We start from the raw sequence: 16729 nt of genomic DNA, 5'->3' as shown, positions 1-16729 counted from the left end.
ATCGATCATCTTTTGCGTTGGAGCCTCCAATATAGGCCACCTAGCGGCCTGTTCCTGGGGGTGAGAAATCGCGACTGGCTGTCTTCAACAACTGCATTTGGAACCAAAAGAGACTGAACGTAATATTGCGTCCCACCAACAACAATTGGGAGCTTGCCTTTCAATCTGATGGCTTCGATTGCATCCTGCGCTTTCTTCAAGAACTGCTTTACCGTCCACGGCTCCTCTTCTAATCCAATGCTTCCCAGAAGATGATGTGGAATGCCTTCCTGCTCACTTTCTGATATCTTATTTGTCGTGATCGGTAGACCTTTGTAAATTTGTAGTGCATCGCCGTTGATGATTTCACCGTTGTAATGCCTGGCAAGCGAGACGGCAAGCTATCATGATCAGCCTAATTATAATAAGGACACGGGAGGACATACTTGAGACTTGCCAGACCCAGTGGGACCGACAATCACAACCAGCGGCCGCATCGGTCTCGATGCTGACATTGTCAGCCATTTGCCAAGCTGCCGTAGCATACAGTGTAACACCACCTTTGTGATACACCATGAGGCAGTGAATCGACCATAGCACCCTCGACCGTTGAACGGGACGGCCCTCGAGTGACAGCAACGGCTTTTCTTGGCGACCAATGGCTTGGCGACAAATCGAAGCCGAACCTGCGATGCTCTCTGAATCATGTTTGTCATCTTTGACCTGGCGCTCAATGTTGCAGAATCTTTCGAGGTTCTCAAGCTTCGTCTTATGGGGCCATGGCCCTTGCGTACGGTCATTTGCACATCAACAAAGTAGGCTATTCGCCACCGTTAACGAAACATTAAGGTGAGCTATTCCAGCTGGCCTTTTACACATCTTGAGAGCTAATTTACTAGGACCTATGATGTGGTGGTCATTGGAGGTGGTCATGCGGGGACCGAGGCATCAGCAGCATCTGCCCGTTCTGGAGCACGCACCGCAATAGTCACGCCTTCAGTTTCTGACCTTGGCGTATGCTCGTGTAACCCCTCGTTTGGTGGCATTGGCAAGGGGACGATGATACGAGAAATTGATGCATTGGATGGGATTTGTGGTCGTATCATTGACAAAGCCGGTGTGATGTTTCGTGTCCTGAATCGCAAGAAGGGTCCTGCGGTTTGGGGTCCTCGAGCTCAGATTGACAGGGACTTATACAAGAAAGAAATGAGAGCAGAGCTTCAGTCCACGCCGGGACTTGGGCTCATTGAAGGCAAGGTCGCTGACATTGTTTTGAAACCAGATGTCGAGGGGCATAGAATCAAGATCGCAGGGGTTAAGCTTGAGTCAGGAGAAGTACTGGATTGTGAGAAAGTCGTGATTACGACAGGCACATTCCTTGGCGGCGAGATACATATCGGCCTGGAAGTCTATCCTAGCGGGAGAATTGGTGAAGCAGCCACCTTTGGACTCAGCAAGTCCCTTAAAGATGCTGGCTTTCAACTTGGCAGGCTGAAGACCGGCACGCCTCCGCGCCTTGACAAGCATACCATTGACTTTTCGCAACTGGAGGTCCAACCGGGCGATCATCCTCCAATGCCCTTCTCATATCTCAACGAGACTGTGGCAGTGCAAGAACAGCTTCCCTGCTATGGAACTAACACGAACTCTGCTACCCACGAGATCATCCAAGCGAACCTAGACAAGACTATACATATTAGAGAGACCGTGAGGGGACCGCGATACTGTCCATCCATCGAATCCAAGATCCTACGTTTCGGACATAGAGAGAGCCATAAAGTGTGGCTGGAGCCGGAAGGCTTTGACAGCGATGTAATCTATCCGAACGGCATTTCCATGACAGTACCTGCAGAGGCCCAGGAGAAAATGTTACGTACGATTAAGGGACTGGAGAAAGTCAAGATGCTGCAGCCAGGATACGGAGTTGAATACGATTACGTGGATCCTCGCAATCTGCGTTCTACTTTGGAAACCAAACGCATAGCCGGCTTGTACCTGGCGGGCCAGATTAACGGGACCACTGGGTACGAGGAAGCTGCCGCGCAAGGCATTGTCGCAGGCATCAACGCAGGCCTTGCAGCACAAAGCAAAGATCCGCTAGTAATCGGCAGGGGTGATGGCTACATTGGGATTTTGATCGACGATCTTATTACTAAAGGAGTGACCGAGCCGTACCGCATGTTCACATCCCGCAGTGAATACCGTATGAGTTCCCGCGCGGACAATGCGGACCTGCGTCTGACAGCTAAGGGCAGAAGCGTGGGTGTGGTGGGTGAGAAACGGTGGGACAGCCATAAGATCTTGACATCGGAGATGCACAATTTAGAACAGCTCCTTCAAAACATGCGAATGAGCTCTTCTACGTGGGTTTCCAAGGGTTTCCAAATTCACGCTAATCCGACCACCAAAACTGCTTATGAGCTCCTACAGCATGTGGGCGTCTCTATGGATACCCTTGACATTTTGATACCTCAGATTGCTTCGTATTCACCCATGGTTCGGACTCGTGTGATGATCGGAAGCACATATGCTCCGTACGTGGAAAAACAGAGGATCTCAATCAACAACCTACAACGCGACGAACAACTAAAATTGCCGGAAGACCTCAATTATAATAACGTCTCTGGGCTCAGTATGGATGAGCTGCAAGCGCTCGAGATTGCACGACCTGAAAACATCGGGATGGCCGGGCGAGTTGAAGGTGTCACGCCAGCTGGCACTCTGAGGCTGTTGGCCTTTGTAAAAGGAGCAAAGGACCAAGAGCGACGTGGCGCAGTCTGGGAAGGAATTCAATCGCGCAAAGAGCGATATGCAAAGCTCTGACCTGAGCTCTGTCATCCAGCACCTCATTTCATCTTTCTTCAAAAGCTGACATAGCTTTTGTGCACCAAGGTCACCAATATGTCGCTCAGAATATACTGTGAGACACATAAAAGCCATGCGCTGCCGCCGTGATGGCCATTCAGACACGACCACGTGCCGATCGAGACGCCCAGACCATGCTCTAACAGCTGCGCAAGTAAGAGCCTCAGAGCTTCAGGTCGCCAAAACTGCGTGTCCAAGCGCAAGCCTCTCCTGCCTCAACTCGCGAGTAGGTCGAGGTATCACACAACGGTCCTCACGCCAGCAGTCCGAGGTATGGAGGCAATGACGTACGGCGTATCCTGTCCTGAAATCTGCACGGTCGCGTCCGTGTGATGGCGTTGCACCAAGATGCCCCTCGAAGCTTGCAGTCGCAGTCAAATAAGGGGGTTCAGAGCCACGACGTTGTACTGTCTCACATCCCCAGGTTCAGAAAGCGGACCTAAGGCACCCGAACGTTTGTGTGGGGAAAAGCTTTATCCAACGTCTATACTTTATATTCTCTCAGTCAGGGCCAATCTAACGCTGTCAATGTGTGCTCTAACCCTTTCTGGGCGGTGGTAGGAGCCCGTCCCGCGGCGTCGCCCCTTTCCCTAGGGACTCATGCACCCCGCAGTCGGCTATCGCATCCGACCCCAGATTACCCTAGAGCACCCTAGAGCCCCCTGGACCACCCTAGCCTAAGTTGCCCGCCCCAGTCTCTGTAGGGCCAAGCTCCCGCGGCAATGCTCAGCCGGCCCTCTAAGAAAAGTTTCTGGAGTTTCTGTTGGCAAAGCGCTTTCTCTCGCTCCTCCCAGAAGCTCCTTCTCTTATGTAACGCGGTAACACCATTACCCTTTCAAATTTGCATACTCACTCTGCGGCTGAGGATTGAAGTCTAAACTGTTTGCTAAGTCAAGCAACTCCAGCCTTGATTTGTCTCTGCCTGCGCTCGGCCTGAGCTTGACTTTGATGCTGGATCACGTTCGCCGTCCTCGGCCGCAGACTCGACGTCAATTGCAGTCAATTAGCCAATGCATCGGCCGTCGCGACAGAGCAATCTGCCCACCGTCGTCCAGGACTAGGAAGGGCGGAATGACCTGCAGCGAGCGGTCACGAGGATGATATTTCGATCATAATAAGCACTTGGTCCCTGGGTCCTGCTCAACTCAAATGCCTCTTCTTCCCGAGAGATGCTTTCCACTTTGGACCAGATGTCACTTTGCCGAGCACTGACTTTTGGCTCTTTTCATACAACCCTAAAGTCTCAGTTTCACTGCTCCCAAGCTGATATGCTGTTATTCCCCTAACCATCCTCGTCCATTCTCACACACGCAATTTCTACCCTCATCCGACCCACTTACCGACGCGCTCTATACAGTATTCACTATTGTTGGACCCATCACTAATCCAGTTCGGGCCCAACAGCGCTTTGACTCGAGCTCGTCATGGACAGAAGACCAGTCTATAGCATCTTTCCAGCGCCTCCTACTTCGCATGCAACCCAGCAGAGGAACCGCCCATCCACCGACAGCCGAGCGCGCCCTTCCCTAGAGCAGCCTCCCTACCCTCCACCTTCTACACCACTTCCTCCGATACCAAAGCAGCATCCTGCATCTGACCAGGCTTCAGCCTCGCCTCATCAGCCGCTACCACCAACGCCAGACTCCTTGAGGTCGACTCGCCCTCCGTCACGGCGGAAAGCTTCCCCCAGTCGCGAGTTTGCAGATTTCCAGAGGGAGCTCGCGCAGCCCTCGCGCAGTCAGGCCTCCTCAGTACGTGGCAGACCAAGCTCGCCCCGTCAACGATCCAATTCACGACAAAGCAACTTTGCCCCATCCACAGGTAGTCGGCCTAAGCCTCTTTTGGGGCCCCCAGAAGATCCAATGCAAACTTCCACCCTCTCTACATCGTCGACCTCGTCTCTTTCCCTCTCCAAGCCACCGATTCTGTCCCCTAGCACTACTGTTGCCCCAACTCCTCCGCCCGTATTACCGAATCGAACATCTCGACCTAATACCGTTTACTTCCACGGCAGCATCGGCGGCGCGGGCAACTACCGCAAAGTCATTCGTGAAAGTAATCGAGCTCCTCGAGCCTACGCTGAGAACGCTGAGCCAGTTCGGCGGTCGAGCCCGACCCGGTTCCTTTCCAGTATATTTGGAAGCCAAAAGGGCAGAGGCAACGGTGGGGGGGCGGTCAATGCTTACGACGAAAGAGCGAGTGGCAGCGAGGACAGCGTCCGAGAGGAGGTAGACCTGGGAGCTGCAGAGGCCTTACGGCGGAAGATGATGGGGGCCGGACGACGGAAAAGAGGGGGTTCGTGACGAGCCTTTATTGCCTTACAGCTTCCTTGAGCTCATGGACTGATGGATTGTTCTCTCTGCAGGTAATCTGGAGGAAGGTCTGTACATGTGGATGGACTGTTTGAAAAGTTTATACGAAAAGTTTCGCGTTTCTCAGCGGCATTGAGCACCCAAGCGGAGTTTGCTTTGGGAATCGACTGGGAGGCATTTGATTGTGTAGTGTATGAGACGAAGATACCATAGCTAATCAGATTGCACATGACTTATTCATACCCTCATGTTGTGCGGATAGATGGCCATACTGCTACACTTACTGTCTAAGACGCATCACCCATTGCTCATCTTCAGCCGACACTGGGCCTACAGGTTCGGTTGTCAGCCCACATGACTGCGCCGAACTGCCTCCACCTCAGCTCCATCACATTTCTTCCCTCTCACATCTCCCCAATGACATACTCACACCCTTCCTCCCCGATCCAAACCTCATGCACCCGTCCCTTCTCCACATCCACCCTCGCCCCAACACCGAACGTCTCTTTGCTTACATCTACCTCCTTGGGATATAGGACAGTCATTTCACCGCGCAGTATCAGGTGCGTTGTCAGCATCGAGTGAGAATGGGGGGCATAATGAGCATTTCTATTGAAAAGGATGTTGGAATCTCTTTAAATGGGAAAAGGTAGCATGCGAGTGTACATACGGTCCGTCAATCCATGTGAAGACACGAGAGAAACCAAAGGATCGGACGAGAGATGCTGACTCGAGGCGGGAAGGTAAGGCCATTCTCTTAGAAAACCAAAGAGAGATTAGGCAACGTCACTTAGTTGTTCGAATATAAGAGATGAAAACATAGAACTTCGAAAAAAAATTGGTGGAAGATCAAAGTAGAAGACCGTGGATGCGACTAGAAACGCGTGAGAATGAATTACGCCAATGTAATTTCTAAGACGCCACTTACCAACTGGGACTCGAACCCAGCCCTCGAGCATGGGAAGCTCGAATTCTACCCCTGAACTATTGTCGCGTGAAAAACCACGTTCTAGTATGTTATATATACTCTGTTCATTAAGCTCTCGATTCTTTAGGTTATGTCCGCAATCTCCCTCGCCAATGTCCTGGCAGTACGAGAATTGCAGGTCTAACAATAGCAAATTGATGGAGCACGTTCAGCATTGATATCAAAGTTATAAAATTACAATCAATCGTACTTCTATGATACTACTCTATCGGGTTCCCTGTCCCCAGCGCCAAGCTAAGTACCATAACCTAAAACAGATTCACATGCCTTGCACCTTCCGATAATTTGGTGGATGTAATGTCCGCCTCAACAGCTTGATGCTGTAGGGAGGTATCAGGCTCAAGGCGCTAATAGCAGCAACTCTCCACGCAAATTGCCAGCCCCACACAAATTCCAAGTCAAAATAATCGCCCAAGAATGGTATGCTTCCGACGTAAATCATTGCCGTGCCGAGGATGCTCACATACATGATCCAGTGCCATGTCACGACTTCAAATGCTACCATTACAAGCTCGTTGACCACAAGGACCGTAAAACTGACACTGACCATGCGGTCCGAGTCTCGGTCTACCAGGAGTTGGCTACAGCCCTGGATGATTCCGCCTTGATACACAGAGACGGCTACCCAAATGAAAAACGTTTTGTAGCTTAAAGACTTGCCCAGCGTGAGTTCTTTATAAAGTTCGGGGTAGAGATTTGCAAGACCTTCGTCAACATCCTTGTCGAGGACCAGACTGAATACAGGTGCCATCGTATAGACAGTTGCATAGCCTACAAGTAGCCAGTCCCGATAAAGGGCGTGAGGCTGCAGCTCAGTAGCTACGCTATAGAATGTTTGGCAGACAGAGATGATCAGTCCCCGATGGATGACGAATTGGGCGAGCTTCGCCGAGCGTTTGTACGAATTTCGGCCATGCCAGACTAAGAGCTTAGTCAAGTGATGGAAAGACGTGATGGAGAAATCGGCTGCTAACGAAGCTTGCCGTCCTTCTTTGCCGACGATACCCACACCAATATCGGCTGCTTGTATCATGGAGACATCGTTGCCTCCATCCCCGATACAGGCGACACGTTTCTTGGTGAATTGTCGGATCAAATAGGCGACATCTGCTTTCTGGGTTGGAGAACACCGGCAAGCTATCACGGCTGGTAATTGTACCGCGAGAGATATGAAGTCGTTTCGATGATTGATGAGGAAATAGGATAGGGAGTCGCCGTCAATCAACAATGCTGTTGAGTCTGGTTTGGAACGGATGATCGAAAGAGCGTCTTGCGCCGCTGAGCCGCCTGATGCGGAGGAGATCTGGGTCACTGTGTGAATGTACTGTGTTCGAGAGACAAGCTTAGCAGAGACCGCAACGCATTTAGCAGTCTCGACTTTGTCGCCTGTTAACATCCATATCTTGACTCCGGCATTTCGGAGGAGCTCAAGTGATGGCCTGACGTCTCTTTGCAATTTGTCTTCGACCCCTGTAACACCGAGAAGTTCCAGATCATGTTCAAGAAACTCCCTCACAGCCGTAGACATGCCCGCATCTCGATCATATAAAGACAATGATGCTTGCCTGTATTTTGTGGCAAAATCACGATACTGTTGCATGGACAACTTTTTCCTTCCTACTACCAAAGTTCTAAGACCTTCTCTCGCCATATTCGCCGTTTCTTCATCCAACCAGTCGTTTGCTGCAACAATAGCACCCATGACAGTGTCAGCACCCTTTTGGTAAAACCATATCTCTTCGAGGCCGTCCGCCATGGATACAGTAGACAAGTCTCCTTTGAGAAACTGCAGAATGATGCCCATTCGTTTACCAGCAGAGGTGAATGGGAAAACCTCCATTATCTTTACGCGCACCACAACTTTGGCAGTATCAACTGACTGCAGACTGATATAGTGCCTGTCTCGATGGACCAAGCGAAGTCCCACGCTCTCAGCCCACTGCACAATCGCGATCTCATCTGGAGACGAGGCCTGGTAAGTGGTAATTGTTTTGCCTTCAATCTCTTCCGATGTGGGAGTGACGTTGTGGCAGAGCGCAAGAGCGAGAACGAGATCACGAACTCGTGAGCTAATTTCCCGCCGGCTCCTAGTATTTGAAGCTCCAGCTAATGTAGATTCGGGAGCCGATGAAGGGGTCACCAGTGCCGAGCTTTGAAGCGCGTCAGATGTGGTACTGGTAGAGTACATCTGGCGTATATAGGAGCGAACTTCATCCATGGCTTCGTTTGCGTAGGATACTGTCCCAACGTGGATCTTTCTCAAATCCATTTCGTTTTGGGTGAGTGTCCCGGTTTTGTCACTAAGGAGATACTCAATCCGCCCAAGCTCCTCGGGAATAGTACTTGTCCTCACCACTGTGTCAGGAATGCCTTGGTCTCTCTCGATGAATCGAGCGTAAACTGTCTTTCCCATATCTAAGTTGACGCGCAAACTGATAGGCACGATGGTTGAAAAAAGGACCAAGAACTTCAGGACAGCGACGTACCACTGCTCACCAGGCCGACCTTCTGCACCTCGTACGGCCACCAGAGCGATCGAAAGTGTTAGCGTTAATGCACACAATATTTTCGTCAAGTTGTTGATTTCATGCTCAAGGAGCCCTGATTTAGAGCGTGAAGCAGACGTAGAAAGTGCTTGTCGAGTTTGAGCACCAGTGTATACAATTACAGCCAGGACTGTTGCGTTGGAAGCCAGAACTGTATTCGCCCAGGCGGTATTGTCAATCGTCAGTGGGGTTGACAACACCTCTTGTTGCAGTTGGACGTCTCCAACCATCCTTAACTTCGCGCGCGGCGTGTACTCGAGGGTGCCCACGAAGTCATGGACATTGCGATCTGGCTTACCTGCAATGATTCGGAGCCTCATGAATTCTTTAGGGTCTAGTTGCTGAGTGATTGGAGGTGCTAGACGAAGTTTCCAATCGGTCTCTCCGTCGAGCTGGTCGGTCCGAATGAATGCTTCCCCAACATCACCTGCTTGGCCAGGCTTGTGTGAATCGCTGTCGAGCTGTGCCTGCCGGGCCACTGCGTCCATAGAAGCGCCAAGAGAACCAACTTCATTGTCAACATCCTCAACCAAGAGGCTAGGAACACTCGACTCAACCTTCTTCATAGCGGCTGCAACAGGATTAGCAATCGTTGTGTCACTTGTATAGCTCTTTAGAATGACGAGATCCGCTGGCACTCTCTGGTCCTTTCCGAGCTCCACGACATCACCGACTTTGAGATCTCGAGACCGAACTAATTTTTTTTCAATAGTGATATTAGAGCGCTCGGTCTCCGTATCCCCCTCCAAATCTTCTTCCTCCTCTTCGATCGAGTCTAAGCGCGTGTACTGGGATACTTGCCTTGCTCCTAAAGCTCGACTTCGCATACGCAGCTTGCTGTTTTGTCTTCCTTTATCTGCATCTGTACATGCCTCGGGTCGTAGTTGAAGTATTGTATATTCTTCCTTGTTAGCCTCGGCGTCCCGCCTACGCCGTGCTATGTCATCCGATGCCTCCTTTCCCAACGTCACTGCCAGAACAAATACTAGGGGCGCTATGTATGTTGAGAGATATCCGATTCTCAAAGAGGGAATGATTTGTGAGAACGCTACTAATAGGAAGTACATGTTGAAGAAGAAAGAGAACTCATTGTACAGGGTGCGGGGAAGGAAGCTCCAGGGTGTATACTTTGCATTTGAGATTGCATTTGGAGGAAATCTTGGTGGTGGAATTTGACCTATGGTGATGTTGCGTGAGGTTTCCGTGCGCGCTGATGTCCCTTTCGACCGTACGAGCATGTCCTGGCTTCTGTTGCCGAGTCTATCACTTTCTCCAAGCAGAGGTACAGCATCCTGGGTAGCACTCGAACTTTCTCCGAAGCCTCTGTCATCAATATCGTCTTGACTAGCATCTCTCAAGGGCTGCTGCCACGGCCCCTCGCCCTGGTCTTCTTGTCTTGCAGTTCGAAACGACCCGGGACGGCCGACGTTGAGCTCTCGAAGGGGAATCTGACGACTTGAACTAGACTGCTCTCTGATTGCAGGATGCCCACTTGAGTCTTTATACCCTGGATCTAAGTCGTCCAGATCCAGCTCAGATCCGAATTCTGGACCGCCAACATGCAAGTCAGGCGCTCTCGGCCGATGATATTGATAAGCTCTGGACATAACTTCATTTACAATCTTGATGTGTCTTCATGAACGACGGGCACAAGTAAGTCAACAGAGATACCACGTACTCTTGAGAACACTGAGCGGTTAGCATCTTCAAATAAACTTATTGAAAAGACTGGTAGGTAGTTCTAGGACAACAGCACCCTCGGCAGGCTTCCAATTCAACGTGCGGAACTCTCCCGCTTCCGAAAAATGACATTTAAGCAAATCATTCTTCGGCAGTGGAAGAATAGTCCCTTTCTTATACTTGAACGACCCTAGAGACCCTACGATGGGAGGTATAACAGACTATTTCTGGTAAAAGTGGCCTCGTGAAATGAAACCATGATCAAAGACATGTTGATGCCAATCGCGCATTGCGAAGTACTGCTTACCCATCCCTGGTTGTCTTTGAACCGATTGTGCGAAGCTGACTTCTAAGGCTTTAGCAACGTAACGGTGAACTTGCATAATGGACATGAAAGCTTCTTGGAATCCTGCCCTGCGACCCGATTCTGAGCATATAGTCCAGGATCTCGCTCCAAACAACACATCTAGGATTGAACAGGAGAGGAACGCCACCTTGTCAGGGTTCAGTGAACCCTCTCGAAATCCCCCACAGGATCTATGCGGGGAAAAGGTATCAAAGCTCGGCGTCGAAGAAAGAGATCTGCCCAAGGCAGAGGCCTTGAGCTTGGAAAACTTGGCAGGGACTGTAGTGCAAAATGGGAACCGTTTTGGCGAAGTTTTCGAGGCCTCGGTAGGAAGCAGAAGGGCTTCCAAAACCAGTCGTGAAATGGATCGAGCCTTTGGGTCAGAATCGCGGGAGGCGAAAGTGCCGCTCACAAATGGATCTACTCGAACAGACTACTTTCCTGATATACCCCAAAGCTCACAGCTAGCAACTGTAATTCCAGATTCATTGCCGAGGTCTCAGGCTGAAAAGATTCTAGAGGAAGAAGAGCTTGTGAGCGCACTGCAGGAGCCTGCACCAGTCATGGCCACGACCAAAGAAAGCCTAGACGACCGGGAGCCTTCTTTCGGCGATGATGGTCGGACAATGGCGGGTGTTTCCTCCGTAGGGCTCGAGGACAAGCTATCCCCAGCCCACGTCTTGAGCCTAAAGAGCGAACAGATTCGGTTTGAGGAAGGGCTACCACTAGTCGCCCAAACGTATCAATACCATACGCCGTCAGTGAGTCAGTCGGATGATGTCGCCGGGGAACGTGACCCCGTGGAAGAGGATGATTCCTTCTTCGACAGATCAGACAATTCCCTTATTCCAAAATTGTCCACTCAAGTACCATCGCTCAACCGCAAGTCCACGGACCAAGTTTTGAGCTCAATGAATCTTGCATCCCATGACGCGGATCACGCTGCTGCTGAGCCCGAAGTCAGACTGATGCTCTCAACATCATCCATTGGCGAAGCCAATCCAGCCATGTTCGATGTTGTAGAGTCTCAGATACAATCCGAGCAACAGCGCGAGGATACAGAGTTAAAGCTCCAAGACGAGGATCTCTCGGAATTATGGAAAGCTGCGTTAGCTGATGAAGGTCTTCTCGATGAGAGCGATCAGACTGTTGATCCTTCATCGTTTTTCGTGGACGACGGGGAAGATTTCCTTGAAGATGACGTTATTGTGAATGACTACGCGAAACAGTCTCTACCATCCACGTCGTCCAGCTATCCACAGCTAATCCATCATCCTGCCAAATCGATACAAAAGCATACTAACCCGTATGCGCCTGCTGCTAGCTCTTCACAACACCGCCCGGCACTTTCATCTTATTACACCAATCAACCTGACGATTCATCTAGCTCTACGCATCCAAGCCGCCTTTTGAGCACCTTCCAGCAAGAAAGACAAATCTTGGCTACAAATCCTTCACCCGCTCGGCCCCAACTACCAGAACCTGCTCAAAGCTTTGTTGACAAGTCAAAGGGTGGCTACAAATCTCCTTACGACCTTCCAATGGATGTGACTCGATCGAGGAGGCGCGCACCTCTTCCAACAGTGCCTCAAAGTCCTGGCTTTCCGCCTCCGGACCGCCAGCCGCCACCACCAAGAAGCAGCAGTATGACATCTGGCACGATGCCGCTTCATAGTACATATCATCATGATCTCAATCCCTCCAGTGGACGGTCTCCGCCCGCAATAGAACAGTCAGCTGCTTCAGTCTTGGCTGCCAAACCAAGCTTGGGTAGTTTCTTCGAAGATCTGCCCGATACTAAAGCGCGACCTCCGAATACCATGGGGAGAGCTTCTATACCTACAGCTGTGTCGATGCCTACGTCTCAAACACAGGAAATCCGTCTAGCCCCATTTGCTGGTCAACAACAGCGAAGCAGCTACAATGCCTCTTCGCATGCGGCCAGCTATGAGCTTTTGCCACCAGAGAAGCTCAATCTTTTTAGTGACACATCTCCCCCGCATCAGCCAAAGCCTGCAATCCCTATTATGAATTCCAAGTATTCCCCAATCCCTAGCCATACTTCCAGTGTCCCTCCGCCCGCAACTCGCTACGCTTCTTCGCCTGCACCGGCCCCTCGTCCACCATCCACTCAAGCGTTACCCCATCAGCCGCGAATGTCAAGTCCTCTGACGCAAAGCGATCTGCTCGGGCTCGAAGGCGGACATCAACAGCGTCTTGCATCTGATTCAGCACCTTATCCCGCCTTACGCAGTCACACAAACCCAAAGCCTGCGGATCTAGCCCAATACCGTTCTCCCACCAGGCCAGAGCAGTCTCAAAATGAAGGTGGCAACGCTCAAAGCCAGGCGGGCACAGTCTCGCAGAGCCAGGTCCAGGCACGGGTGAATGATTCTTCTCCGTTTCCTTTACAGCCAGTTCCACCCAGTAGCTCTACTTCAGCATCGTCACATCCTATATATACTCCAGGGGCAGATCAGCCGTCTCCGAATTCTCCCCAAGAGGATCCTCATGATCAAGGCGACATAAGCAGAGGTCCGCCCAAGAGATCCCAAACACAGTCACCCGGGGCTCGTCGGCCAGTCGTGGCTTCTGCAGGATCAAGAGCTCCTTATCACAGGCCTGCGTCTGTAAGCAACTATGGCCTTCAATCGTCGTTTCAAGACATAAGCCGTAAGGTATTTTCACATGACCGCCCTGCCCAGGTTTCATCTTCGGCTATCAACTATATCATACCAACGGATGGCCGCGAACTAGACCAACTTGAAAGGTGGAAGGGCTGCCCAATCTTTTCTTTTGGATTCGGAGGGCGAATGGTAAAGATGTTTCCCCGGCAGATTCCTCGCTACGCAACGGGACAAAAACTTCCATTGATCAAATGTAGTCCTGGCGAGGTCATGATCGATCAAGGCACCACTTTTTCGCTTCCTGAATCCGTGAAAGCATTCCCAGGGCCCCTCAAGGCTAAAGCCAAGAAGAAAGAAGTTATCGACTGGTTGCATCGAAAGCTCCGTGACATGGAGACTAATGCTTTTCCCCCTAGGATCGGTGAAATGACCCTCCTAGATCCAACGAACAATCGTGAAGAGAGAATTCTACTATGGAAGATCATGGAAATTTTCGTGGAATACGATGGGTTGATCGAAGGTAACGCACTTGCTGAGAAGGCTGTGAGAACCCTTCTTTCGCCTGAGCTGAATGATGGCGACGCAACTTCTCTTCCTCAAAATAACTTTACTGCGCCGCCAACCGGGATCACAAGACAGAGCAACATCACTAATGTGCATAATTCTCCAGAGCCCGATGCATTAGAAGGGATACGGAAGCAACTACTTCGTGGCGAGCGAGAGCAGGCCGCGTGGCATGCGGTGGACCATAGAATGTGGGCTCATGCAATGTTGATTGCTTCCACTCTAGACAAGACCATCACTAAACAGATCACTCAAGAATTCGTTCGTCAGGAAGTAAAAACTTTTGGCGAGAATACAGAGTCGTTGTCTGTTTTATATCAAGTCTTCGCCGGTAATTGGGAGGAAAGTGTTGACGAGCTTGTCCCACCATCGGCTCGGGCAGGTTTGCAACTGGTCAGTAAAAAGGACAATGCAGGACCAACCAGAAACGCGTTGGATGGCCTAGACAGGTGGCGAGAAACCTTGACTTTGATCCTAGGCAATCGAACTGCTGATGACGGAAAGGCTCTCCTTTCGCTCGGGCAATTACTGGCAGGTTATGGTAGGACCGAAGCAGCTCATATTTGTTATATCTTTGCATCAACACCAGGATTATTTGGCGGTCCGGATGATCCCCAAGTAAATGTTCACCTCCTAGGGGTAGATCATCTACGCCGACCATTCGATTATGGTCGCGACTTTGATAGCATCTTGCTTACTGAAGTATATGACTTTGCTCGCACGGTATTGTCAGGGACATCTGTTTCTACCCTCTCCCCGCATTTGCAACCATACAAACTTTACCACGCAATGGTTTTAGCAGAGTATGGTTTGAAGCCGGAGGCTCAGCAATACTGCGAAGCTATATTCAATACTCTGAAGTCAACAACAAGGCCGTCGCCATACTATCATGCCCTGCTGGCTGGGTCCCTAGAAACCCTTCAAGATCGGCTACGACAAGCACCTCGAGATGCCTCTGGGTCTTGGATTTCTAAACCAAGCATGGACAAAGTTTCGGGCTCCATATGGGCGAAATTCAATTCATATGTAGCTGGAGACGAAGATGACGCCGCATCTTCGAAGTCCGGAAAAACTCACGATCCAGCGTCAGGCCCATTCGCGGGTGTCTCGGGTGAATCGCCATCTCCCAGTCGAGCAACGTCCTCATCTGATCTGTACAATTCATACCAGGCCGGCGTTGTATCTGCCCCAACTGCCCCAGCCGCTAACGCTCGCTACACACCCGGAAGTGTATATACGCCTAGATCCTCGCTTGAGCAATCGAGACTGCCCTTCCCTGACCCTCCGAAGCACCCGAATAATGAGACCTTTCACGCCACTCTTGCACCTCCACAATACTCCTCACGACCCACCTCTTCATCTAATTTGAGCCAGGATCCCTATACTTACTCTGCACAGCCGTCACCACTCACAGTTCAATCCCAGAGCTATCTCCCAACACCGCCACTTCCTTCTGACCACAATGTCTCTGAATCTCTTTCTCCAGCACCACAGTATCAGTACCAAAGCTATACCCCATCTCCTCCAAACCCAGACTCTCCACAAGAGCATGCCCAGACTCTCCCACAAGCGGCGGTATCTAAAATTGCTGATCCATATTCTGCACATCAACACTCCACGAACTCATCGTATGGGCGTTCGCAATTATCCCGGGAAGCGCCATCGCCTACTCGAGTGTCAAATCTTCCCCAGCAAGCACCTTCAACTTACCAGCCTACCATGGCATCCTACGAAGCCAATTCTTCTGCTTATCAACCGCAGAGTTCTTACGAGCCTCCATCCTATTTTCCTGATGTCCCTCCTACAGAAGTATCGCCCAGGAGAGAAATTTCAAGCGAAATAGGCGCGGATCTTGATGAGGACGACGATTTCGAAGCCCGAGCGAAGGTTTCACGCCAAAAAGAAAGGGACCGTAAAGATCGTGAGGCAGACGAAGCTTTCAGGAAAGCTGCTGAGGCCGATGCACAACGAAACAACGCTCCAAGGCTTAATAGTAAGAAGTCTGGCTGGTTCGGCGGCAGCTGGTTTGGCGGCAGCAAGGAGGAGTCTAATGACAGCGGCAATCTGAATGCGCCAATCAAAGTCAAGCTTGGAGAGGAAAGCTCTTTCTACTTTGACAAGGAACTCGGGAAGTGGGTAAACAAGAAGGGTGGAAACACCGAAACGATATCAGCAGCGACACCACCGCCGCCCAAAGGACCCCCTTCCAGATCTGTCAGTGCGGCAGGTGTACCACCTTTAAGATCTACGCCCATTCCACCTGTCCCACCTATTCCAAAGAATCTAGGCTCTGATATGTACTCCCCGAGGGCTGTAAGTGGGCCAGCTCCATCTTTGGCACCGGGCCCTAGCCCATTAGCACGGACAGTTTCGCCAGCGACACAAACAGACGATGAGACTGCTTCAGGGCCACCTTCAGCTCCTCCGTCAAGGCCTGCTACCAGTCAGGGAGGCGCAAATAATATTGACGATTTGCTTGGGCTGCCACAAGCGAGAAAAGGCGGAACTATGAAAAAAGGGAGGAAAGGTAGAGGTTATGTTGATGTCATGGCCAAGTGATGATGTGAAGCAATGTGAGCTTTTCGGTTCAATGGATGTATTAGATTGTACGGCTATTGATCGGCGAAACCAAGCATGAGCGTTTCAGGGAGATATTCTGGGCCAAGGAAGGGTCCCCTTCCTCGCATGGCGTCGGTGCGATGCATTATTGATGCATTAGAACTAATTTTCCTGTTTGTCAGACTAGCTACAGCTAATTATTTTTAATGTCGACGAGCTTATGCAAACGATGCATGGGGTATATCGCTGATCAATCGAGACTT

General features: G+C 50.7%; 5 protein-coding genes and 1 non-coding gene across 6 annotated transcripts; 3 read left to right on the top strand and 3 right to left on the bottom strand.

Annotated features, from left to right (window-relative positions):
• Positions 1-5: 5 nt before the first annotated feature.
• Positions 6-494, bottom strand: KY384_003675 (uncharacterized protein; the record flags this gene model as incomplete). The annotated part of the gene is made up of 2 exons (XM_044812188.1): positions 6-380; positions 426-494. 2 exons carry the CDS (start codon positions 492-494, stop codon positions 6-8), a joined length of 444 nt encoding a protein of 147 aa, XP_044671321.1.
• A 218-nt stretch (positions 495-712) lies between these two features.
• On the top strand, positions 713-2802 carry KY384_003674 (uncharacterized protein; the record flags this gene model as incomplete). Its single annotated transcript, XM_044812187.1, has 2 exons — positions 713-828; positions 879-2802. The coding sequence occupies 2 exons, from the start codon at positions 713-715 to the stop codon at positions 2800-2802; spliced, it is 2040 nt and encodes a 679-aa protein (XP_044671320.1).
• A 1466-nt stretch (positions 2803-4268) lies between these two features.
• On the top strand, positions 4269-5147 carry KY384_003673 (uncharacterized protein; the record flags this gene model as incomplete). Its single annotated transcript, XM_044812186.1, has 1 exon — positions 4269-5147. One exon carries the CDS (start codon positions 4269-4271, stop codon positions 5145-5147), a length of 879 nt encoding a protein of 292 aa, XP_044671319.1.
• Positions 5148-6074: 927 nt separating this feature from the next.
• KY384_003672 lies at positions 6075-6150 on the bottom strand. Its single transcript has one exon. It is a non-coding gene; the product is annotated as a tRNA-Gly (tRNA).
• Positions 6151-6403: 253 nt separating this feature from the next.
• KY384_003671 (uncharacterized protein) lies at positions 6404-10297 on the bottom strand (the record flags this gene model as incomplete). The annotated part of the gene is made up of 1 exon (XM_044812185.1): positions 6404-10297. One exon carries the CDS (start codon positions 10295-10297, stop codon positions 6404-6406), a length of 3894 nt encoding a protein of 1297 aa, XP_044671318.1.
• Positions 10298-10754: 457 nt separating this feature from the next.
• On the top strand, positions 10755-16466 carry KY384_003670 (uncharacterized protein; the record flags this gene model as incomplete). The annotated part of the gene is made up of 1 exon (XM_044812184.1): positions 10755-16466. The coding sequence occupies one exon, from the start codon at positions 10755-10757 to the stop codon at positions 16464-16466; it is 5712 nt and encodes a 1903-aa protein (XP_044671317.1).
• Positions 16467-16729: the final 263 nt, after the last annotated feature.

The sequence above is a fragment of the Bacidia gigantensis genome, assembly GCF_019456465.1.
Source record: "Bacidia gigantensis strain McMullin 20006 chromosome Unknown contig_180, whole genome shotgun sequence".
Classification (NCBI taxonomy): Eukaryota; Fungi; Ascomycota; class Lecanoromycetes; order Lecanorales; family Ramalinaceae; genus Bacidia; species Bacidia gigantensis.
Note: the sequence above shows the minus strand (reverse complement) of the source record. Positions and strands in the feature narration are given on the sequence as shown.